Below are 26,884 nucleotides of genomic sequence, written 5' to 3'. Positions count from 1 at the left end.
AGAACAAAGACAATGAACATGATGAGAAACAGTAAGTGGTTTGTGTTTTGACAAAGCTTCCAGGAGGGCTTTGACTCATTCTGCAGTACAGGGAGGAAAACTGTGTGTTCGGCAGATGCTCTTTGCATGCAAAAACTGAGCCCAGAAGAATACGGGAGCAGCGATGTCTGATAACAGGCTGAAGACAGAAAGAAAGAAAGAAGAAGAGCCCATTTTTGGCTTTTCTTCCGAGCTTGTATGTGAAGCACGATGGCGGGATGTGAGGATGACCGTGTGATGCATGTTGTTGGCAGCTAAGTGGCTGCAGTCGCCCCGTCCTCTCCTCTGTGGTTGCTCTACTGGAAGTTGGGTTCACGGCTTTGTGCCTGCTTCCCCACAGCCTCTCCCATCTCTAATCCACCCAGCAAAGTGTGGAAGCCAAACCAATACGGTCACGTCTTTAAACAGACTCACTGCCGAAGCGTGTCTGCATGAAAACCTCTATGTAACTCTTTCCAATGGAAGTTCAGTGAGTGTGCTGCCTGATGATCGCATGTTGGCGCTCGTGAATTCGAACTGAAGCAGACCACTGAGTTGAGTGACCTGCAGTGTCACGGTAGAGTTAATCAGAAAGACTCATTTCTAGGCTGAGATGTCTTTGATGAACAACGTGTTTTCAGTTCAGGAAATAAAAGCAGAGCTCTCATTAGTTAGCTATGACCACCGTTTTCATTGGCTAGAATGATGACTGGGTTAGGGTTAGGGTTAGTGTGGCTACATACACAGCATCATGTTCAAGTCTAAGATTACGCACTGGTCAGCCACAACATTAGATGTAACTTGTGGTTTTAACGATTTGCTGGACAGGGGTCAACGTGGGAAAAATGTACTGCGAGCCATGATTGACAGGTGGTAAAACACACAGTGTATCACAGCTTGTTGTGTATGAGGCTGTGTAGCAGATGACTGGTCAGACTGTCCACCTTCCTGTCTCCTGAAAATTACATTTCCCTGCAATTAAACTACAATCAATACATTTCTGTAGCAAACAATATCATATAATAATTATCATTGACATGCAATATTTTTTGAATGAAGGTGGCACTGCAGTTTGCAAGGAGGTGGTTGACTGTCAAACCACAGACCTGTGGTCAAGTGTTTGTACTATAAGAGAAAGTAAAATGAATTGGATAATGATGAATAACATAACTCTGTATTTTCTTATATATTGGAATTTTGCTCTTGTGTCTTTGGTGTTTGTCAAGCCTAAAGGAAGACAAAACAAAACCCAACTTGTTGAGTACAGTTCTTCTGGATTTAGCAAAGAGTCAATTAACCATCACATTAATTCACATATCTGACAGCTACCAGGCATAAAACACCAAAATGAGAAAAGGGGTTTTCAAACATTCTGTGATCCAGGCATGGATATTTACTGCTGGATTATTCAGAGCTCATAGAAGCACATTTGCAATAGCTTGTTCCAAGGCCAACACAAAAATATTTATAACAGGAGATCATCAGCGTTCTGCTTGTTTGACACTATAGCTGGGCTGACAACGTTGTCTAGTCTGGCAGTATATAAGTCACAAACAATGAGAGAAATGTTTTTATGAGCGACACACTGTGAAATGAGTGATGAACCCTTGGCTAGGCTCCACCGCCCCCATTTCCCCTCAGCTACAGGCCAACTACTGGGTTCTTCTGTCTGCCTGACTTATGTGTAGATAGGGTTGAGATGCAGCTTGTAGGTAGGAGGTGCGGGTGGAAGTTGCATAAATAATTATAAACTTGAATTCACTATCATTCTGTCTGAACAGAACCTCTTACACATGGGCAGTGGACTGAAAAAACCACCTGCACTAAGTGCATTTTTATGCCTCAGCTCCAAACTCGCACAGACACTCAGGCATTTACAAACTATTCTAAAGGGTTTATACCACAGAGCATGCTCACATAAAACTAATTTTAATACAACAGCGAGAAAAAGTAAGTGAACACTTTGAAATTACATACATTTCTGTATAAACTGGTCATAAATCTTCACAGTCACAGTTATAAATGAATCCAATCTGATCTGTAAGATATTTAAATAAATGACACACACCATACCCTGGGTCTTCAGCACACTGACTGTTTACTTGTAGGCTGTACAATCTGTGTTATCTGTGCTGCTCCATTCAGGACACTGACTCATCAGGTGTATGCTGCTTCCACTTCATCAACATCCAGCCTCCTCACACTTCTGTGCATTGATAGAGTATCACACTTCAAGTCACCTATAATGCAAGAAACAAATTAGTATGTGGGTGTACTCAGCAGAGGACAGAGATGAATGAAGGATACTGATGAAGAAAAAGATCCCACAGATACCTAACCCATCAGAATGTCAGCTTGGTAAAAGGAAAAGAATCTCCTTCATCGTGTCTACACCCTCAGCATAGTAAAACTATTTTAAAAGGATTTTTTACAAGGTGTTTAAATAGTATTTGGTATGAGTACATAGGTGGTTTACTAAATAGTTACTTGCTTAGTGTCTTTGAGATTCAAGATATTGTGTCTGCTGTGGGTCTCTCCACGTCACTGGTAACTTTGGACATCAGTAATGCAATGCAGTGACGTCAGTCATAATAAAGCAAACTGAGTCCACATTACATGTCATTTGCTCCTAGGTTTAAAGAAAAGAACATAGGCGTTGATTTGCTCTGTGTGTGTGTTGACTTGCTCACAGTGTGACTGCCCAGCTGCTCTGATATAAGCCACTTTTCAGTGAGCTTTTTAAAAATGGAGAGCATGGCCTTCACCTCCTCTGTACTCCAACGAGCTCATCAGTGCACATCCATCTTTAGCATCATCTTCCCCCTGATCTTTTCCTAACTCTGTACCACCTGTGTTGCTTAGCCCCCATCACTGCACTGACCTTCAGGGCAGGACTTTGGGGAGATTTGCTGCCTTGGCCTTGGCTCTGCCCTGCACTTAACTGTAGGAATGTGAGAGGAGACGGCACTGGAGTCAGTTTCCCTACCATTAAATTCTTTATGCACTGGTGTGGCAGGGTCACTGTTGCTCACCCACGTAGTCCACAGGCCGTGTTCAGAAATCGAGACTATGACTTCTTACGCAGGTTCTATCCGTTGTGGATTCAGCATATGCTGTTGAGAGAGCACTCTGACGCTGGATTGACACTGGATGTCAGGGTGTCAGCACCACCTCCTGACTGCTGACTGTCAGATTTTAAGATAACCAGACTGATGAAGTCTGATCTTTGTAGTAGTGGCGCAATTCAGTTTTCTGTCAAAGCTGTCAACGTGCACATGCTATCACAGTTGTTTGTCTTGGGACATACTGTACTTGACTTGCCAATCAGGACTGATTTGAAAGTAGGGCCGGAAACACATACTAAACACAGTGCCACTATCTGACATATGAGGATAACAAGATACAAAAATACCGGAAGAAAACTACATACACAATACTTTAATGTAAAAAAATCCTACATCACTGTAAACTTCTCCATTTATCATCCAGTTAGATCAACATTTTTTGCAGTTGCAGTTTTTCAGGGAGATTCTATGTTTAGGGCATTTGATCCCATGTACAATCCACTTGTAAATGAACCACTGTTCAACTAGAGCTAAATGTTCACAGTAATGTAAGTGTAATGTTCACTGTTCACAGTAAATGGAGTGTATTTGTTCTTCACTAAAATGGCTATATACAAATTATATTAAATGATTCAAGTACATGGAAGGTTGGAAGGACACATAAGGACACACAATTGATGCTTAAACCTGCAATATGCATGAGCCTTAAAATCAATGCACCGTGCTCAGCCCAGCCCTCACAGCTCCTACTCTACTGTGCTCTGTTCTGCTAAGTCATGCTCTGCCCAGCGCTTCAGGTAGTCATCATTATGAAATTACAATAAATTAGAATGCTCCAGAAATACCTCTGCCTTGCTGGCAGTGCTATTTAGTAAGTCTGGAGGCTTTGACAGCACCGCTCCACACATTTCTACTATGCAGGGAAAGGAGGGTTGTAATGCTTAGAAATCATGTGATGGGTCCAATCATGGTACATGTCAGCTTAGTCAATTAGTTTTGGTCATTTTTAGAATAATTAGAACCAATGATGTGTTTGTAATATTATTTGTTAAAAGGAAGATCTGAATAGAAAGAGGTCTGAAGAGGTTGAACAACCTCAAGGAGTCAGTCTGACAAAGGCGAGATGGCTGAAAACTTTTGGTGAGCAATTATACAGGGGTTGTGATTCAAAGGAATATACATACATACATACATTGCCATTTTTAAAAATCTACTTCAGAGTAAAAAAAAACTCATACATACACAGAGTAGGGACTTAAACAAAACACAAAATAAACCACTGTCTGACATTAATTAAATTAATAATACATGTAATTCACACAACACAGTATCACTATACTCAAGTGTATTGACATTTTTTAATTCCCCTAGAGTTTGTGGTCAGATCACAGAAGCTCACCCAGCCAGGTGATGGAGGGCTTTATTGTAAAGGCCTTGATATGCTTCAAAAAAACTGTGAGCAAGGTGTACTGTCCCTGTTCTGGACAGAAGCACCCAAAGACAGGATGAAAGGCCTGTCACAAACCAGTGAGTGTTGGATAATCAATCAGTATAAAGCATACTGATGTCTGATTTTACAGAATAAAATACCTTATAGTTCATCTTTAAATTTTAATACCAATGCTTGATGCACTATTTTGTGTTTTTTTTTCTTGTGTTATCATTTTTCTCCTGTCTGGAAGCCTGTCAGTGTAAACTCAGACAACAGCTCCCAGTGAGGAGTCTGTCTATATCTGACACAGGAGGTAATAGCAACAGGTGTGGGGAGTGTGTCCAAGTAATTGCTTCATCACAGCCATGATGTTCACACTGACTACCACTCATTACTGTAAATTACCCAGAGGACTACTCTACAGAAGCTATTTTCTTCTTCCCATTCACTTTTTTCAAGGAATGTATGATTCATACCTGGATGAGATATTCATTCTATCTGAATGTCAACTCCAGAGATGCTCAGATCATAAAACCTAAAGCAAGAAACAGTTTCCTTAACTAATCATTCCATAAAAGTTCAAATGTTTTCTCAAAATGAAGTGGAACAAAATCAGTCTAAAAAGGTTTGAGTAAACACACTTGCCTTATTCTTTGACTTTTATTTAGTTGATTTTTATCTGCACATTTACAAATGGATAGATCGTTGCAGATTCACATGTTTTCAGGTGCTTTATCAAATTAGGTGTGAATTGAATGTTATCTTTTATCTTTCCACGTTCTGTGTGGGGAAAAGCCAACATTGTACAGTGCAGATCACATGAGACCCACACATGGCACGTGTTCAGTGTGATGCGTTAAGAAATAAGGAAGAGCTGTAAAAGTAAAGTAACCTGGCAGTATATATAACCAAGTAAACGTAAGATAAATCTACAGTAACTACATTTAGACAAGTACTGTACTTAAGTACATTTAGAGGTATACTTCCTACTACGTCTCTTTTATTCTACTTTCAACTTATATTTTACTCTGTTTCAGAGAACCAATAATTATTTTGCTCACAAAATCACATTCATTTAGTAACTTGGTCCAATGAGAACAATTTCAGAGACTTTGAAAGTATTTGCATTTATTGATTAAACCACTGGCTCCTTTTTCACTTGGTATGTGACTAACTAATTTGGATCCCTATATCCCCTGTATTTCATTGAAGTGTCACTATTCCAGAGTATTTCCCACATGTATTGTTGGTGGTATGTTAACTTCAGTAAATCACATGAATACTTCTTCTTTCTTCTACTGTCAATCTCTGTGAAAAATATTTAATTCATTCATTGGGCCACTGATGTTAGAAAGTCATCAAGTTCCTTCTCCCAGTTGATGCACCAGGTTTTACCCCTAACATCCTGCTGTAGCAGAACACTGTTCACAACCTTTTAAAATTCATCCAAGCACTCTGAATAGTAAAAGGCATTATACACAAGTGAACAAGTCAATAAGACCACGCAGCCTGAGTCTTTAAGAGGTGCTTCTGCTGATCACCTAATATCTGCAGTTGGCTTCATAAACTTAGGCCTGTGCATTTTTCTCATCTCATCAAGCGCTGTGTAATCCCTGGAATTACAATGCAAATGAACATAAGAATCACCAAAATATAGCCCGTGATGTCCTCCTCTCAGGCAGTTTCTGCACAGTCAAGTGCTGTGTTGCATTAGTCACAGCGGTAACTGTCAGACAGGCATGATGAATTTCCATAAATCCATAAAGCTTTTGGTTAATGTAATTGCCTTGTCTTCATTCACTGCATATTTTGAATTAATGATTATATCAAGGGGCTTGCTGCTGTTTGTGTTTATTATGGATGATTCAATGTATAGAGTTGCTTTCATAAGGGCGTATTTAATGGGTTTTTGAGTATACCTAATAGAGATCCATGAAGTAGGAGAGGAGTTGCATCCAAAACCCAACGGCTGAATTGAAATGTAGCTAAACATATTGGAAACTAGACTTGTTCTCATCGTACTGTATGAAAACTCTCTTCAGCTGTGCCCTGAAGAAAAGTCTGAGATGATTTCCAAAACTATTCCAAAACTAAAAAACCAAACTGGACGTACACAGTTCTGTTATTTGTCTGTCTGCACCTTTGCAGTGTTAATGACAGATGCTGCAGTGGTGGCGCTGAGCGGGGTGGCAGTCTGTCTTACTGACATTTAGCTCTGTTTGCCATCAGCCCTGCCATCCCTCCAGAGACTTCTCCCTGTTATTAGTCACTACACTGATCCAGAACCAAAACTGCTGCTAGTTAAGTTTTCAGCTGTTGTCAAACACCACATTTCTTCCCCTCAGACTCTTCTCAGGTGCAGCTGTATCCCACTTGCTCTTCAGAAAATAAAAAGACAGAGTCTAAATGCTGCCAAATCACTAAATGCAGCAGGAGGGAGGATCACATGAATACAATGTTACACTTGGTGCCCATCTGTTATTTTAGACTGAATGAGCTCTGGTCTGGACTGTAAGCCAGCTCTCTGGCTTTGCAGCAGTGCTTATGCTAATGATGGTCTGTGTATCAACAATCAACTGACAGTAATGATAATGACTGCTGATTGTTGACTTTGCAGTGACCATGGGAGTCTGGCTCAAAGGAGGACAGTGGGTCGAGGAAACCCAAAGCTTCATGTTCTTGCTGTAGTGTAGGTGAATAATTGTGAAAAGAGAATAGAAAGAAGTGATACAGACAGAACATCTCATGGCAGCCAAATAAAAGCCTGTTCTGCATTACCAGGACATGGGCTCTACTCTACTCTACTACTCCTCTGCTCTCGATAAACTCTAACCTTCAGAAACATCTGCAGTATTTTTTGCACAGTATTCTTTGACTGACTTTCCCTTCAGCGAGACACTGACAGTGGTGCTTTTGAGTTCAATCTTTTGACAAATACTGGATGTTTTTTTATTAAACGTAGATCGGACATGCTGTGTCACCCACAGGATGAACTGCAGTAACTTTGATGATCCCTTCTCTTTTGAACTTCACTTAGTCCAATACTTAAATTAAAACGTCACACCCGTCAAGAAATCTCGGGCAGGAGTGTGTTTTCAAATAGCGCCCCTATGGCAGATAGCGTGTGTTGCAATAACAGTCTAGTTCCTGCCCCTCTCTTGGTAGCAACATAACGGTGGCAGTTCTTTTCTCATCGTGGAAACAGTCCTAACACATGGTACTGATTATGAAACTCTAAAACATGTGTGCTTCTGTTAAGGTGCAACTTTTTCCCTAAAATCACTCGCTATGACACGAGCATTAGTCCAGAATTAAAAGAAAAGCCCCCATGGGGTCAAACCTTTTATACAGAACAGTATTGTGCCATGAACTGACACATTTAAAAGGTTTATGATGGTGAACATTGTAAACGTTACCTGCTAAACACATTTGACCACATTAGCTCTGTAACATGAGCATTTAGTTTAAATCTGCTCAGCCTCAAAGTTTGGCGTCACACAGTTCGTAAGATCCTTAGTGCGGCTGCATATTGAGAAGCTATTACATTTCAAATGTGAGAATAATGAGATCAAGAGGAGACCTTGATGTGTATTTGGATTAATGATTCTCTCTGAAACGGCCTGTTTGGCACTAGATGTCCCACTGTGCTGCATTTTTTAAAATACATTTCATGGTAGACAGTTCAAGGATGATTCTGTTTTCTAATCTTGCTGCAGGGGAAGAAATGGTCACATGCAGACAAGTTATTCATGTCTTGGTGAGTCATACTGCGCTCAGCGCTGGTATGATTGGTTGTGTGACACAGTCTGATAAGTCAAAGATGACTATGAGAGAGAAAGAGCATGAATAAAGCCCAGTCTACAGGTGGTCTGGTCCTAAACATGTTTACAGAGCTTACATACAGAGTAATACTCAGATAATCACATAAGACAGTCGCTTTTTTCCTTTGGGCCCCATGGATGTTTTTACAGGGACACGTCATGGCCTCCATACTTAATTAAAAAAGAAGAGGTTATGCTGTGGTGCTCACACACCACTGGAGTGATTTATTCCCTATTCAGGAAGAAACCTCCACCATGTCATCTGGATAGCACTGGATGGGTGAAGGGCCCATATGTAATAAAAATGTCCACATTAGCCCAAGATGTCAGCAAATCTGAATATATATTGTTATATGTGCATGTGTGTGTGTGTGTGTGAGAAGGGGAGAGTGGTTCTGGCGAGTGTGTGATTATGTTCTCAATGTGGAAGCCAGCGATGTTGCTGACAGTGAAGTGAAATGATAGGCCTTCAGTTAGTCTCGGGAGACAGGCTTTCCAGCATCCAAGACTCTACTCAGCTCTCCACCATCTCCCTCAGCTCTCTCTCACGAATACACAGGCACACGCACACACACATACACACACACACACACACACACACACACACACACACACACACACACACACACACACACACACACACACACACACACACACACACACACAGTGAGATAGTGAGAGGTAACATGTTGTGTCCCAACTGAATATCCATCTGGATAAACAGCGAGCCTCTGGAGTGTTCCCCTCCCTCATCTGATCAGAAAACCCTGTTAGACACACAGTCACTTTACTTTTTATTGGATATTAACGTGACGTACAGCAGCATTATTTCATAGCCATACTAGTCAAGTGAGTACCTCCATTGACGGCATGTCAGTCTTCAGGTCTGATCGCTCCAGCATTTCACAGAATGATTAATCATTTATTCCAATGGAATAAATGCTGTCAGCACATTTTGCTGTCGGGGGTTAAATTGCAACAGCTTTTTCACATTAAACGTTTGGGAATTAATCAACACCAGGCTTTCTTGACAGTGCTGACCTTTTCAGGGAATGGAGAGCTGGATAGTCCAAAATCGCAGCTTGCTGGCTGTGTTGCACATCCACTTTAATTTAACCTCCGCTGTGTAAACAGCTTCACAAACGAGGACTAGTTTCTACTGCACGACTATTACAGATTACAGTTGTTACATTGAACTTAATGGTAATGTCAAATGTGCTGTTTTCTCCAGTTTCATCCTGGTGAATCCCTCCCCTCCCATCCTCATTAGATAATATTGGAACACCTTCAGCCATTATGGGGTCCTGCCGGCTGTGGAGAGCTGCACTCCTGGGTCTCATGGCCACACTGCTCCCTGCTTTACATCTGAGTGTTGTATGAGCTGAGATGCTCCCTGTGTGCAGAGGACAGGTTCCCTCCTTGTCTAGTTTAGTTCTGTTGAATCCCCATGTCTTGCTTGATGTCTTAATTTGACCTCAGTAAGGAAGGTCGGATAGAGCTGCCATTAATGTTGTACCCGTTTTCTTCTGGTTACTCCCTTTTTCACCTGGACAAATGCTTAGGGATGTAACAACAGTATTTTCAAATGAAACTTCTTCCCTCTGCTTCTGTACTGATCTGTATTGATCTGAATAAAATGTTAGTGGGAATAAATGGCACACTGCAGAACAAAGAGGGGGCTTGGGGAGATATGGGGAATGTGAAGTTAAACTCCCGCCATGTTGAATTGGGGGTAAGTGATGTGGTTTTGTCATGTATAAAGCACAGGACTGATGAACTGCAGACCAGAGTACAACTCTAGCTTTCCATGTGTGTTTCTGTTCAGGCAATAAATCCACTTTCTGTGAGCTGTGCAACACAAAACACAGAGGGATTCCAGTCCTCTTGGACTGTATTAACATACAGCAGACCTGTAGAGTACCTGAGATGAGATAATCATCTACAGCTCCCAGTCCTAATTTCCTATCCACTTGCCTCATCCTCTCTTGATTTTTCAATCTCTGTTTCCCTTTCCTCCATCTTGATCCTCTTGTCTTGGGACTTTGCAGTGGGACAGCTACGCTTTGATACGAAAACAATCTCAATAAGTTTATGTTACCACAGTTATCAGCACATGCAACAAACTGCCCTCATGTCACATACTTTGCATAACCAATGATAAAAGCCCACCAGCCGTGTTGCTGCTGCTATGATGGCATATTGAACAGCTTATATAATGTCTAAGGGGTTTGGGGAAAATAAACAGACTGGCTCTCACAAGTTGAGACAGACCGACCCACTGGGAAAAGTCCCAGATTTCCTGAGTGCCAGCTCGCACCTGTTTCTCTACTCTCCAAGCTCTCACTCCTTTTCTCTCCAGATCTCCAGAGTATTTCTCCCGCATGTCCCCCCACTTTTTCCTGTTTCACTTCAGCTGTCTCCAGGCTCTTCTCTCCAGTGCCCCCTACCCTCCCATCTCAGTCCTTCAAGCACATGTAGAGTTTCATGTCTTCATTAATAGGCTGTCATCCTCCTGCCATCGTCTCATATTGATGCTCTCTCTGTTTTAGAGAAGTATTTACCTGTGTGAACTTTATTCACTTGTCTCTAATCTAAAAAGTGGTATTTAAAGCAGGACTCCACCAATTTACCCTCAAAGTCTGTTTACAGATGGTTCACATGTGAAATAAAAGCTGTATAAAGCCTCTTATGACTGCAGAAGTAGCTGTGAGAAGTCTGACTAATGTCCAGAAATGAAAGTCATTTGACTCAGCTGAATAAAAAAGCATGTTGACTCTGTTCTGCTGTATTGATCTTTCAAGATTCAAGATTCAAAAAACTTTATTAATCCCAGAGGGAAATTGTTTTGGGATTTATAAAGTTTTTTGAATCTTTCTTGAATCTTGAATCTTGATCCTTTTTTATATAAAAAAAACTGTCCAGCTTGAATTGAACAAGTGCCACACTGAATAAATGGAGCACTCTTTCATTGTCATTGTGTTTTAGAGTAAGCACAAACGTTATTATCGCCACTCTGTCTGGAGTACCAGGGTGCGTAAAATATCTTCATCAGCACATCATACTGCAGTTTGCACACAAGACAACACAAGATATTAAAAGAAACACAGATGATGCTACCTGGAGGTTCTGGTTCCTCTGACAGTCTTTAGACGTTTGCTCGCTGAATGACTCTGCTGGTTTAGAAAATGACAGGAAGCAGATGCAGAGCAGGGCTGAGCTTCCCAAGAGCTGACAGCAGATGTGATCATTATGACCTTTTATGAAACATCACACATTGGCTGTGGCCATTGGTCGGGAGTTCCTCCCTGACACCGCCAGAGGTCACGGGAGGTTATTTCTGTTACATGCATCTGACCATCACTCCAGTCCATACAACCTACAATAAAATCTCCCTCGCTAAGCTCTAATTAGCTGCTGTCCCCGCATGGTCTGATTTCAGCTTTAGAGGCTCTCTATAAAGTGACTATAAAACCAGGGGATGAATTAAATTGCATTCATTTAAACTAATATGTATAATGTAAATGACCAGGAAAAGAGAAAAGTGTGAATGTTATTGTGAATGTTTGTCTGTCTCTGTGTGTCAGCCCTGTAATAAACTGGTGACCTCTCACCTAATGACAACTGGGATTCGCCCCAGCACCCCAGTGTCCCTTAAGTAAAAGATCAGATTGACTCTTGTAGCCATAGGCACTGTACATGACAGGGGGTCTCCTGGTATTAAGGAGAGCTGGCAGAAGGTTTATTATGGAGGCAGTTCAGCCGTGGTTTATTATGCATGCAGCGTTCTCTGGCTGAAGGTCCAGTGAAGCACACGGCATGTTTTTTTATCTGACACCGGCAACTCGCTCGGCTTCTGTTGTTTTTGCCTCTTTAACCAGCCACACACACACTCAGCCTGCTGCCCTCGCTGCTTCGTCCTAGTCCTCCTCTCTCTGATCTCTGTGTACCTGTACCACAGGTCAGGAGCTACAGCGACGGAGAGTGAGCTGTGGCAGACATATCTACAAAGTAAATTGTGTTTTGGTGCATTTTCTCTCTGAAGATTACTGAAGTACTTTCTGTGCCAGATGCTGGTTGCCATCCCTTTGTCACAACGGTTGTTTGATGTGAATTGAAAAAAAAAGACATATACACATTTTGTTGCTTCAAATAAACACACACCACGGCCATGATTCCTCTTTTTTCTTTAATAGAAGACATTAAAATTGATAGAAAGAACAAAGAGCACAGATAAAAACACTCAGTGTACACAGTACAGTAAATGTGACTCCACGAACGTCAGGCAACAACAGAGGCAGGAACAGAAACACAGTACCCACTGAGCACTAAAAAAGATCCACAAGCCAAAGCATGAGTGAAGTTTTATGTGACATGTTATTTCACCCTAAATCTCTTTCAGGAATAATAGAACCAAGCACAATGCTAACATAGTATAGAACTCAGACTAACATCCATATCATCAGATATGTGCAGTAACACTGGGACTCAGTGAATCAAGTGCTTTCAGCTTTAACGGGGAACAGTAGGAACCGAAGCTTTAGTATATAATATGTCCTTGGGGGATATGCATTGAAAGGGTTACAGATTCTACACGGTCAATTGGATGTGAGTGTGTGGTAATCACAATCAATTGAACGCAGGGAGTTAGCACTTTAAAGATAAGGCTGTCGTACTTCCTCTTGCCCTAAAAAGACTGGAATCAACAAAGTGTTAATCCCTCTTTCAAAACATTCTGACTCTCTCCCAGCCCTCCTGTCTGGGGACCTGAGTAGGCCCCAAACCTATTTCAGTTCTAGCAGCATGATGGTGTCTGTGGGATTGAATCAAAATAAACTACAGCGTGTGCATTCATTGTAATGAGGGAACACTTTGCCAAGTTCAACTGAGTGTCTGAGGTATCTGTGAACAGCAGTAGTATAGATCAGGTTTTGGCTACACAGACAACACTTACGAGCTCAATTTATGGTTGCTTATGATCTTTGGCCTTTTTTGGGATTTGTGTTGCCTGGTTCCAGAGCTCTGAGTGATGTAACGCTGTGCATGCTAATAAATACAGGGGCAGATTTTCTGGAGGGCAAACTAGGGTAGCTACCCTACAATAGTGTGCCTACAGATCCTAAAGCTGTAATTGGAAAATGAAATGATAAATAAGTCCAAAGGTTGTTCAACTGATTCAAACAAACAAGACACAGAGAGAAAGTCAGCGTTGATTGCATTATGACTCATGTTGGCTTTGTCTTTCTAGAATAAAAGAGGTTGCTAACCTCATCTCATAAATAAGTAAACAAATAAATAAATAAATAACAGCCTAATTGAAAAAGAAAACTTAGTATAAAGAAAAAATAAACGAACATAACTAACTTTGGCACCCCACTGAAGACGAAGCACAATAACCACCTTCCAAACTAAACTGTGAACAAAATGCAGAATGACTGACTTAGCTCTAATCTGATCATCAGGCTAAAAACTTGTTGATTATATAAAATACAGCCTGCTACCGGCCGTCCTTTAACTCAAAGTTTCATTTCTAATTGAATGAGCAGGAGTACAGAGTCAAAACAACATCACATTACATTTTGAAACCTGATTAAACTTGGGACCAAACATCTAATAAAACTGGAGGTTCACCCTACCTGGAACAAAATTAAATAATAACCATAAGTACAGTAAACACAGTGATATTTAGTGTTCAGACACAGCCCATTACATGGCAAGGGCGAGGTACATGACGTTTATATAGTAACAGGCACTAGTACTGTAAGGAGCTGTCTCTTCATGGCATTATGCCCAGAGTCCAGTCACTTATCCTCCTGGGTTAGGACACACACAGTCCAATGTTCCACATGCTGTACTGTACTGTGCATCTTTCCTTGGGTTACTTACAGTAATTATACAACACAACACAGATACTGATACAGCAGTACTATATCATGGTTGAAGGTGAGTACTCTGTCCAGCTCATAATCAAAATACCACATTCAGAAGTAGGTTCACAAAAGAGAGCACTGGAAAAGTTGGAGTTAGTACAACGAGGAAAACCACACAGTACTGTAGGTAGTTCAGAGGATTCTCACAAAGTAACAATACAGAGTCTGACTGCAGCAACACACATTTTTACACTTATTACATATTGCAGAGGTTGTTGATACTTTAGTTCATATTTGCAGGTAACTTTGACCTTTGCAATCTCTGTACATGATGCAGTTTGCATCACATTCATTCACATTTTGGTAAGAAAATGTAGAGACATGAATGAGTAGCTGTGTGTCACTGTAGCAGAGAAGCACACCAATATGTTGCCCTCTTCACACACACGCACACACTTAAGCATGCCCCCCCAATCTTTATATTTTGCCCCCGTTCAATGATGAGACCTCTTATGTGTATGTACAGTAGGCTCTTGTGTGTGAGGTACTTCTGCGTGTTCCACTGGTTGCCCTCTCCACTTCTCTGCTGTAATTAGCATGATTGGAGAGCAGGGAATGGATAGAAACACAGGAAAAGACGATGCTGATGAGACTATTCACCCTGCCGTGTAGCCTGCCTGGCGCCTCTTCTCAGCAACAAGCTGACATCTTTTGTCTCTATCGCTACAGCTCTCATCAGTGACGCCCGTGTGTGTGTGTGTTAAACAGGCAGAGAGAAAGCATGCCGCATGCTCAATTAAGGAGCACACGTTAAACAAAGTTGATTACACTTTCATTAAAGCCCCAGCCTCTTGCACAATTACATTTTCTGGACATGCTTGGGATTCAAATTGAATATGATTTTTAAATCCACATAACATCAAGATTCATTTCATGTTAAAAAGACTATAGCAACAGAGTTCATTGTACGGTTTTTGTACTGGCTTCTTTTTTATCTTATTTCTGGAGGCCCAGTAACAATCACAACCACTGAGAGTATCCATGGTTCAGTTGGTCATTTGTGATGCCCAGGATTGGTGGTTTGACCCCCAGTTTCAAGACACCCAAACCATTGGCTTTGGCAAATGCTTTATTGATGACTTATATCAAGACTTAGATTTAGAAGTGTTTTCAGATGGACTAAAATATTACTACTAACGTTTTTCTTTGAATTAGATAAGATACAAAAAATCTGTTCATTGTCTAAGTGGTGTCCCACAAACAATGTGAGCTACACAGACAACTGGAAAACCTTTTAGGGAAAACGTGGGCTGATTAAAAGAGAAGGGATCCGTCCCACTTTAGATGGTGGGTCTCTACTATCTAGAAATATGGGTGAGTTTTTTAGATGACCTCCTAAACCCTGACATCTCAGATTGGAACCCAGGAGACTCTCTGCAGCTTCCTACAGACTGCTTTTTACCCCTACATTATGCTAAATTAATTTCAATTTTCATTCATCATAATTAATTCATCTACACCATCAACATGTCCCATCCCGACTACACTGCTCAAAGATGTTTTACCCTTGATCAGCACGTCCATATTAGATCAGGCCGACACGAGGAAGGGGGACAAGAGTAGTATGTATATTTGAAATGCTTTAATACTTGAAACCAACCTCTTGGCTCAGGCATTCAAACTACAATAAAACACTGGCTGTGATGTTGCTCACATGTTAGGCTGCACCATGCAGAGCTTTTGTCGGCTCCAAAAGTACACTTGACCGTAGCAGACACACTCTGCTGAGTTATAGTAGGCACTCTGACACTTGCCATACACTTCTTTATGGTAATATATATAATAGTGGGCTTCTTGCTAACACTCTAGTTTGCACACATGATGTTTCTTTTATTCTTCTTCTTAAGTCAGGTTTAATATTTATTTATGATTTAATACATATTTAATGTTGGCATCCTGATCATTTATTTTGTTACTTTATGCTATATTTGTCCTGGTAGAGGGATCTCTCCTAAACTGTGTCTCATACACAGAAAGTCATAAATAAGATGATACCTGCTAGTGTCACCATGTGTGAATGAAGGGAATGCTACCACACCAGCAGAACTGAGCAACAACTATCGTAGCTGGATAGTGTAGTGGTAACATCCCTGGCCTACCTCCTGTAGAGGTAAAGTAGTCTTCTATGTGTAAGTTTCCCTGTGCTTTGAATAAAAGCATCTGCTAAGTGACTAAATGTAGATATCACTGGACAGACCAGACGTTCATGAAAATGTGGAACAATTGCACTGCATGTGACCTCCTGTTGTCCCTGTGTTTCCATGTATCCAAGTCCTGTGTTATCCTTGTCCTTGGTGATCATCATGACTCCAATAAAGTCCTGTTGCTTCACATCTGCTTCTCAATTTCATGTCAACTGACACAGGAATGTATAACAACATGCTTTGTGTGCTGAGAATAGATCAGGCCTCCGGGGGGAGTGGAGTGGCGTGTGTGTATGTGAAAGCAGAATGATGGGTATCAACAGGTGATCATTCTCTGTACATGAGGCACAATGTACACAATGTAAAGAATTTCAGAGTCACAAAACATAACAGATAATAATAACAGACAAAATGTGCTCGCTTGTTTCAAAAAGTATAATTTTAGGCTTAATTACTTAATTATAGTCCCAGTGTTTGGTGGCTGTATGTAGCTGAGCCTGTTTGTTTGTTAGAACATCCTATCTAGACACTGTGGATTTACTTATTAAGCTCACCGCAGGATATTGCAGCAAAATATTCTGGCTTCTGTTGATTAGCTTAACTTCATTCAAATTGTTAAAATAAACTATGCACAAAATCGTCTAAACCTTTTCAAAGATACAGTAGTTCTGGCGAGTGAATATCTTTATGGTGAGTTTGTTATTAAAGTATTAAGAGAGTTTGACTAAGAATATTGTGACAGAAGTCATCCTTAAACGCTCCCAGTATGTTTATGTGCAAGTGTTTGCCACCGTAAGAGATTAGGAAAGTTTGTCCCGTGGGGCTTTCATAACCCCTAACCACCCGCACCAGCAGAATAAGCTCCCCTCACCTACTGTATTTACAGACATTATGCTAAGCTGCAAGGCACATCACTGCACACTAGAGAGCTACGGCGAACAGGCTGCCTGTGTACATTCCAGACTGAAACATCCACAAAGCCCTTTAAACCTGACGTTAACATGCATGGGTCTAAAATGTAAATTTAACAATATAAGGAGTACAAGTCAGATCCCCTAAACCATCAAAGGTCATAGGTGAGTTTAGTCACATTAACCCAGGAGCCGATATATCTTTCCAAATATAATAAACTTACAATATTTGATGTGTAGGAAATACCACATATGCAACAAGCATGTAAATAATTAAATTCTGAAATAACATTAAACATTTGTGAAACAGTAAAAATTAATTTAGTTAGATTAGTTATAATCATAAGCCTATCCCTACTGACTCTGGTGGGGGGGCACAAGGAATGGCCAATCTGGCCTGTGCCTCCCCCAGAAAATACAAGTCAAATACAAATACTGAGTCAATGCACATAAATAAAACTGTGGTTACAATGTAATGTGATCCCACTAAGAGTGGAATATTTCATCTGCAGGTCAACCTGTGAGCCACACACAATTTGTTCAACTTAACTGAAAATAGGATTCAGGCATCTTTCTGGGCATTTGGGTTTTAGTCAAGTACTGCTGCTTCTTCAGAATTTGAAGCACCTGTTTATATCAGAGATGATGCTCCCAGCTGTTGAAGTCAGTGTTTGGCCTGATGAAAGCTTAAAGACTCACTGACAGCTTCATTCAAGTGACTTGCCAGAACTTTTCAGCTATGGCTACAGGGGATCCTTAGAGCAGCCAGACACGCACTGATGTTACACAATAGATTGCTGAGAAGGTCTTGCTCGGCTCGAGTTAGCATTCTGATCAGCTCATAAATGCTGACGGTCACGCATACAAAAGTTCGGGGCTTATACTCTGTTGTTTTTCATCTCTGTCACATCTTCTGGGAAAAGCCTTCAGCTGAAACCACACAGCCGCCTGTGTTATCAACATGTATCTTCTGGGGAGAGAGTAAAACCAGGTTTACTCCACTAGAGGTGTGGAGAAGTTTTGAAAAAGCCAAGGTCTCCAAGCCTCGCAGAGAACACCCCTGTTAAAACAAGAAGCTGCTGTGTTCACAGCACGCCAGTCTTATGTTATAGCTCCACTCCAAAATAAACTGTGTGAAGTCACACAGCTTGTGCGAGTGAGGATGTGTGAGAGTGGCGTGACAAGCGCAAGCTGTGAAGACGGTAGCTGCTGGCGTCTGCCTCAGCTTAACTTTTGAACTGGAAAGTACTTGTGTGCTCGAAGTGCTCATCATCACTTTTTGTCAGGGAGCAAACCTTTTGAACGCAAGTTGATTATTAACTGTGGAGTGCATAAGACTGTGTGGGTGAAGTGAACTGGGACTTAGTCTGACTTGCAAATTACCTAACACGACGTTCCAGTGAACACTCTAGAAATGTATTCCTCAAAAACTAAGCCACAGTCACTGGCAGACAAACTCACACATTTGCCATGTACTTGTGCAAACAAGCAAAAGCAGCAATGTGAACAGTCAACTTATTCTCTCCCTGCCGTCTGGCACAATGCCACTGGCCAGAGCATCTATTCCTGCAGGTTGTTACTGGAGTAGAAACTGGACGTTTCCGAAATCGTTTTGGAGACGCTCCTTGAAGACGACCCATTCGAGGTCAGGTCCAGGGAGGAGCTATGTGGTCTGGCCCCAGCTGCAGCCCCTCCAGGCCCTGGACCTGCCTTTGCTTTGACCTTGGACTGCTCCATATCGTCGGCAACCTGGAGAACGGTGGACACGGTGGTTTCCATTCGGCTGGCCTTATAAACACTGGTCTGGGTCTGAAGGCAGCGAGTGGACTTGAGTTCCAGGCCTTCGTAAGACCCTTCGGGGACGCAGGGGCAGCAGCGGAAGGCTTGTTTAAAACCAGCACGAAACCTGCACATTAAATACACGGGTTAGTCTAATTTAGATTGGTTTAGGAGCACATTTTAAAAATATGTGGCTTATAAATGCATACAGGGTTTTCTTTCATGCTGATTTTCTTTTATTCCCAGACTTTTCCTACATGCAGAGGTGAAATCCAGAAAAAGAAGGAGAGTAAATACTGGACTCATCATTATACAATTAAGTGGCCATGAACGCTAATGTTGCTTGTGTCTGATTGATGTGCAAACAGTTTGCTGAGTTTATAAGGTGACACTACTCAAGGTAATGATCTGGGGCCGAAGCTGAAGTTATGAAGACAATGTTGACTTACTGTGTCATCAGCTTTTAAGTTGTTAGCCTATTCACACATCCTGCAGTTCTACAGCAACATTGTCATTACAGCCGTGTCTCTCGCTTTTTGTTGCATTCCCTCTGTTGGTGTTTGATCTCTGTTATCAGAGGAAAATATCAGCCTGTCTAGCAGATGCTGTACTATGTTCACCAACTAGTCACTGAATGTGTCTGTTTGCTGTTTGGTAGCGTACAATGGGTTTATTAGACTGTTTCTCTGAAAACAGCTGCCTGCTGAGGCTGAAAACAGTGGGCTGGATACCTAAGAAACTGTGACCTTACAATCACTGTAAAGCTGTGAAAGACTGAAGGAAGATGCAGATTCAGAGAATTCTCTGTAGTTTCATCACAATTATTTTACATTATAATATTAAAAACATCAATTATAGCTACTTCAAAGCTGCATTAACTAATTTCATTTTAGCCGCTAGTGGACAATTGAACAAGTGGACAGTTCCTTTCCTCGAGGGCTCTTGTTCTGCGTGTTTTCTGAATATTTATACCTGACCCACTGTTGATTACCTGAATCAGGTGCATTCAATAAACCAGAAGCTGGAAAATACCATCTCAGATTAGGTTAGAGTGGAGGAACACACAGTGAATTGGTGTCTTCCAGTTTCTGATTGTGATTGTTTCTGATTGCATTTCATAATATTGTATTCTTAATGTTGTTGTTGTTGCTGTATAGGCTGCATTACTTTGTGATATCTATTTCACTGCAGTGTTAATAGTAATATTAGCAGCTGAGCTACTTTAGCTTCTAGGCATTACACTGGTGACGGTCTGTGCTCCTTATTTCCAGTAGAAGCTGTTTGACAGGAACCCAGAGCTAACTTCCTGATCCCGGCTTTAAATTAGTCACTCTGGACTGCTTGAAGCAAACTGTAGTGCATTTCAATTACAACGGCTTGTCGGGACGTCCAATTTCCACTAGATTTCTCAGAAAATGTGTAAAATCCTAGTTATAAAATCTGATAGATACATGTAGATGCTAAAAACATTCAGAGTCGTCGTCTTTAGCATTGGTTTACAAAGAGCATACAAGTGTATACATACTGATATACCTTTGTACACCAAAGAGAATACAGTATTATGGGCCTCTACTTAGGTCACGTATCAGTGCCAGGTGAGGGAGGAAGATCAAAGATCGGGCCTCATGTATGGACATAGTATGCTTCTTTTATGAGCTCAGCTAGGACTGGATATGATTATACATGATTTAATGTGATTTGAATTTAATATGTTTTAAATGGCACAGTTGTGGGTGCAATGTTATTTTGTCGAACTCATGTAAATTATAGGTCAATTAAATGCCTTGACAGAGCCATTAACCATATGAGTATTTACATTTGAAGATGCCAATATCCCCCCCCCCCCCCCCCCCCCCCCATATTGAAACACAGGCAATCTGTCATAGCACACTGCAGGCTGACATGGACCTACAGTAGCAGCTGGTGGGGGAAATCTGACTAATGAACGTCTATGGTGGCTAAAAATGGGCAAAGAGCAGAGATGGTGTGACTGAAGCATTCTAATGTTAATTAACACAAAATCTTGTACAAATGACATTTACTGATGACCTTTACCAAAACTATTTTTACCAGCACTTGACATTTGGCAGGTGTTAATTTGAATGCTAAAACTGATTTAAAAAATAACAGCGAATAAACAAAAAAGCAAAGAAAGGACACATGACATAAATAAACACAAAGGAATCACAAGTGGCATATACCTCATTCAAATAAACACACAAAACCCAGACAGAGAGAGAAATGAAGAATAGGGGGGGAAATGATAAATGTCAATCACTGGGAGCAGGGTAGAGATGAGAAGACACTGATGGGAAACGAGAGCAGGCGGCCATTATCGTTCCCACATTTGGAGCAGCTGAACTGATAGAGACAAAAGCGTGTCGATATCCCTGAATACTGAATGACTAAACCGCAGCTCGCTGCCGTCCAACCCACATATTTTCATTTTTAGGACTTAATGAGTTTCGCCGGCAAAAACACCCAAGTGTGAAATCTCATTTCTCCCATAAAAACAAAGACAATTAACAGGTGGCCACGACGGAGCACAATGCAGGAGGACTGAGTAAAGAAAACAAGCCGAGTTGACCATCTGTTTTGATTTTGCCGACCGCCTTGGACGTTTTTAGTGACACGTTGAATGCTGATAACGCCACAGTTTGAGGGGAAACTCTTGATGTTCACAGTGGGATTGAGCTGGATCCAGAAATGCGTTTTAAAACTTGGAGTTTGTTTTAACTTCAGTTCACGTGTGAAGGTCTTTGTAGTGCAAGTCATTTCTCTCCAGACAAGTGATCTCAAAGTAGCCTCTCTTCTCTAACCACCAAGCTTGTCACAAAGGTAGCAGCAGAGGATGCGGATATGTGCTATGTGATGTGTGTGTACCAGTGTGTGTGTGATTGGAAGCAGTCCTGAAGGACAATATGATTGCAGTTAAAGAGGAGCAAAAACATTCTCCTTCCCTGGAAATTTGACATCTTTATGTCAATATAGATCTCATAGATATCAACCAATCTATAAACAACTGAGACGGTTTGGGATTAGTTGGACCAGAGATTGAAGGAAGTATTCAACACCTTTGGGAGCAAAAGGTGGGCAAATCACATTAAAGAATCCAAATTGTTGTTGTTTAACAATTTTTTTGTTTACTACTATACACCATACATACACCATTCACATACCATACACCTTTCCATATCTTTTATAGTTTAAATGTCCAGAGTATTAATGTCTGATGTTGAAAATAACAAAAATGAAGAAAAATCGCTGAAGGAGTGTCCAAACCTTTGTTTGGTAGTGTACATAGGATGTTTTCAGTGTGTGTGTGTTTGCGTGTGTGTGTGTGTGTGTGTGTGTGTGTGTGTGTGTGTGTGTGTGTGTGGAGGTGCTGACTGACCTGTCATTGAGGCAGCAGTAGATGATGGGGTTGTACATGGTGGAGCTCATTGCCAGCCACATGATGGCCAGGTAGACCTGCTGGATGAACCTCTCCTCGAACATGTCAGGGAAAAACTGATGCAGCAAGAAGTAGACGTGGTATGGCAACCAGCAGATGGCAAACGTACACACCACCACAATCATCATCTTCACTACCTGTTGGAGAAAGAACAGCACTGTCCTCATTTGTGCTTGTTCAGTAGTGCTGTTCTCAGACTGGAGGGGCTTTTTTTAATATTGCAAAAAGCCTTCATGCTGCTACGTATTGTTGCTTCCTGTCAAAATGCCAGAGATGTCAGTACAAAGTATAACGTTCTCCATATATATATATGAATGTATAATTCATGTGAAACATGTCCTGGAAAACCAGCCACCAATCACAACAAAGGTAAAGCAACTCATCGTCCCATTCTTTTCTCCAGCCTCTCTGTTGGCTAAGTGAGTGGCAGAAAATCTGACTGTCCAGAAAAAGCTCAACCGCTCTGAACTCTCCATCTGCCAAAATGGAAATCTAATGCACATTGACACGTCATTAGCTCTGTCAATATCAGACAGTGGTCAGTGACGATGAAATAAAACTAACAGACATGGACAGGTCTGTGAGAACGCCTCATTAGAGGAGGGAGTCGACCAGGGTCCTGCACAGTTACACGATGAAGGAATTTTGGGCAATCAATATAGACGACTAAAGCACTTTCTGCAGTAAGATTTCTAGAAGTTTAATACTTATTCTTCTATGTGCAAGTTTCCATAATTAAGGCCAGGCTGCGTTTGAAACTGGTCATGTTGATGTCTTTGTAGTTATCATTCGATGAGAGACTGTTAGCAGGAAACTCAGGTAAAAACACAAGTGGAAGTCAATTGTTTAAAAAAGTCAAATCAAACGAAATGTTCACAGACTGACCCACAGAGCCCGATCTCATCAGTGCAGAGACATCTTAGTAAATACCTCATAGGAATCTCATTTTCTCTTCTCTCTCAGAAAGACGTGTCTGTGCAAGTGTCTACATTGGGAGTATATTCTCTAAGGAACAGCAACACTGAAACTGTGATTACACCTGACAAGAGAGGAAAGCTGATGGCGAAAACACAAAATGAAGTCACTGCAGTGGGTGGAAAAGCCAACAGGTCGACTGGAATACTGCCAAAAAAAAAGGGGGGGGGGGGGGGGGGGTGAGGCTATAATCACTGGAGGAAAATTTCAGAAAGAGATGTGAACTTGTCCTGTTTGGGGCTGCATTGTATAAAAGTGTATGTGAGGGTTGGAGTAAGCAACTAACAGCTGTGGTCTGCCATCTAAAGGACACGTTACCTTGCGTTTGGCAGTCAGCTGCTCCTTGTAGCGATCAGAAGAGTCTCCAGGGATCTCACTCGCCCAGAGGGTCAGTCCCACCACCAGATAAGCACAGCCCATCACCAGCAGAGGGAGGAAATAGATGAGAATGGCCACACACACGTAGTACCTGCAACAACACACACATTACTGTCACATATAAATAAAACCACCGCCTCACCTACAATCTCATTAGTGCCCCCTGTTAGTCACCACTTACTTCAAAGTCAATTATATAGAATGAATCACAGGTAAGAGGATTAATAGACCTTTTTAGTTTCAGATATTTTGACGTGCTATGACGTGTGACAACGGGAACTGCAGAAGTGTATATGGTACCATTATCTAATGACTGCATGCAGGTGCTTTACTTTCAGTGTCCTGGTTTTTTACATGATAGTTTATGATAGTACGATCTTTCCCTAACCTTAAACAAAGGTCTGTGAGAGTCTGAACATAACCATAAAACATAATCAGAAAACTGGATGCTGTATTACAAGGTTTGATGTTTTGGTGGAAAAGAAATTCATTTCTTGGAAAACAAATGATTATTGGATTGGCTGATAAGAAGCATACTAGAAATTACATAATGTAACCGAGAGCTACGTAAGAATGATAACAGGGAAAGTTGTCCAAAACAGATCAACATACCCACAGAAGAGATCTAATCAGGCAGCAGAAGTGGAAGCATCTGTGTTTGGAGTCTGTACAAGGACTTCAATGAACCAGGTTACAATCAGCTTTCTTGATTGAACTGGGTAAGAGAAGCCTGATTTACCTGGGCAGATTACTCCTGTAGAATTCCTTGTGGTCCTAAAATGCCATCTGTACATGTCCCCGTGTGTGTGGCTGTCTGTTTTTATTAGAGGAAGCTGTCACCAGCACTACTGGAGTGACAATACGACAACAGTAATGTTGAATGTAATGAAAGAACATGTCATCCTAATGTATCTGGATGATAGAAAGGAAAGGAAGGAAAGAGCACACTGACACAGTTTTATCCAACCTGTTGTGTGGTATGGGGTTAGATGTTGTTATGTCTTGTTTGGTCCAGAAAATGATGCAGCAGATGGCGATGACCCCTTTGTTTGAGAGACACATGGACGCTGCCCCGCAGCTCCCTTCCAGTGCTCTCTGAAATGTCACTGTGCTATGAATTGATTTTGTTATTTCTTCACTTAAAAGTTATCATCTTTGTCTCCTGGTTCAGACTCTCTCTAGAGTGTAATTAGAGCTGACAGGAGGAGACATCCTGACTTCTATGAAATGTTGGACAGTGCAGGACTATTACACACACAGTAAAACGTGTACATTCGCGAGATTTTTCATTCAAATTCTCCCACTGAGCTTATTCAAAGAAAATGGAAGCTTGTGCGCAGCTTTATCATCAAAGTAAACTGTGTAGTCTAGGAGGTGGTACTGATATCTGCAGCACTAGTACTTACAGAGTACCAGTTGTGATCTGTGATATTTTGGTAACTGATAGACAGTCTGGGTTCAGCACAAACATAACTTCCATCCTTTCACTTGTCTAGCCACAGCTAAAACCTATCTACATCGACACAAGAGTGTAAGTTTTGAATGATGATGTAGAGTCAGACAACATATGCTCATTCAGGTTGGACGACTTGTAATATTTATACCTCTGCTTTTCTAACACCAACTTTAAAAATGTCTTCTGTGAGCTTGTTTATGCGTGTACGATAATAAGCTTAACTGTGTGCCTATTCAGCTCTGTGAAGACATGTAATCAACTGATAAAATAAACATACAATACACAGAGGAATGGTGCCATTAGCTCTACGTTACCGAATGATTTTCAGATCAATTAAATTGATTGTGAATTTCCGGCTGCCACAAGCCTTACTCAATATCACTCCTATCCCAGAGAGAAAAACTGATTATGGAGGAGCCGTTAACTTCTTTTAATGTTTAATCTAACAATAGAATGAGACACTGAGAAAATGACCCCCTACATTTGTGCTAATAGGACTAATGTTTAAACCTGCAATAATTGATTTTTTTTTTTTGACCAGGGGAAACTATTACTATATACTATATACTAACTATTACATAGTTATTCCATAATTTTGTTAATACAAATATTGATTATAGCAGCTATAGGTACAAGCTTTGCCATATGGTGTATACACCAAATGTAAATGTTACTCTCAGTCCTGTTACCTGCATATATTTTAATATTTATTTTGAAGCCAATCCAGCAACTGGGGCATTTCCTGGCTAATAGAAGGTCTGTGAATCTATTTTCCAGTCTGGCTTCTTCCTTTTCCCAAACCAAGCCTGAGGCACTGATGCAGCAAGTTGTAAAATAAAAAGTTACTCATTCGAATCGAGGGCTGGATCAGTCATCATTAGCGCCTTTGCTTGGGGGAATTTAGAAACTGTTTTGCTTTGTTGATTTAAGACTTGATGGACCTCTGCCCCAGTAACTGTCCACTGATGTTAAAGCGTTCATGAAATAATTACATATGACAGGTTTAGTATTTAGCTAATGATGCAGTAATCTGTCACAGACACACTATTTGATCTCATTAACTTCCTGTAAAGTCAGTACTGGGAGTAACATGCCTGTTAATATGCAGTATGTCGGTACACAGTATACAGTTATGGCCTGTATGCATGTGTGTGTGCATTAATGTCCATTAAAATGTGTAAAATTGTATTATATCACTCTGAGCTGTGTAAAGTGAGTGTAAATCGTGTTTGAGTGTGTTCAGAGAGGAAAGACCCCCTGACTCCATCATCTACAGAGGGACATCTGTCATCCCCTCTGCGGATGGTGCAGATGAGTCTCAAAGGCCGTTTCCTTGGCAATTAACTAGAATTATGTTAATCCCAGTGAATACCCGGGGGGCACGGGAGCTTTATAAACATAAAAATGACCACACACAGAATGTGCACTGCTCAATCATGAGGGGACATTGCACCGATAGCTGTTACCAGAGCCATGTCAGGTTTAGTCTTTAGCCCCGAGGGATCTCATGTCCAGTTAGGACTT

General features: G+C 41.1%; 1 protein-coding gene across 1 annotated transcript in view; it reads right to left on the bottom strand.

Moving 5' to 3' along the window:
- Positions 1 to 12,567: 12,567 nt before the first annotated feature.
- tacr1a (tachykinin receptor 1a) overlaps positions 12,568 to 26,884 on the bottom strand; it is a 32,693-nt gene continuing 18,376 nt past the window's right edge. The window contains exons 3-5 of the mRNA XM_026342389.1: positions 23,845 to 23,995; positions 22,492 to 22,688; positions 12,568 to 19,224 (exon numbers count right to left, since the gene is read on the bottom strand). Coding sequence (XP_026198174.1) covers positions 18,879 to 19,224; positions 22,492 to 22,688; positions 23,845 to 23,995 — 694 coding nt within the window. The 3' untranslated portion in view covers positions 12,568 to 18,878. The remainder of the gene's footprint in view (positions 19,225 to 22,491; positions 22,689 to 23,844; positions 23,996 to 26,884) is intronic.

The sequence above is a fragment of the Anabas testudineus genome, chromosome 9 (assembly GCF_900324465.2).
Source record: "Anabas testudineus chromosome 9, fAnaTes1.2, whole genome shotgun sequence".
Classification (NCBI taxonomy): domain Eukaryota; kingdom Metazoa; phylum Chordata; class Actinopteri; order Anabantiformes; family Anabantidae; genus Anabas; species Anabas testudineus.
The sequence above is the reverse complement of the archived record's forward strand: the minus strand, read 5'-3'. Positions and strand labels throughout refer to the sequence as shown.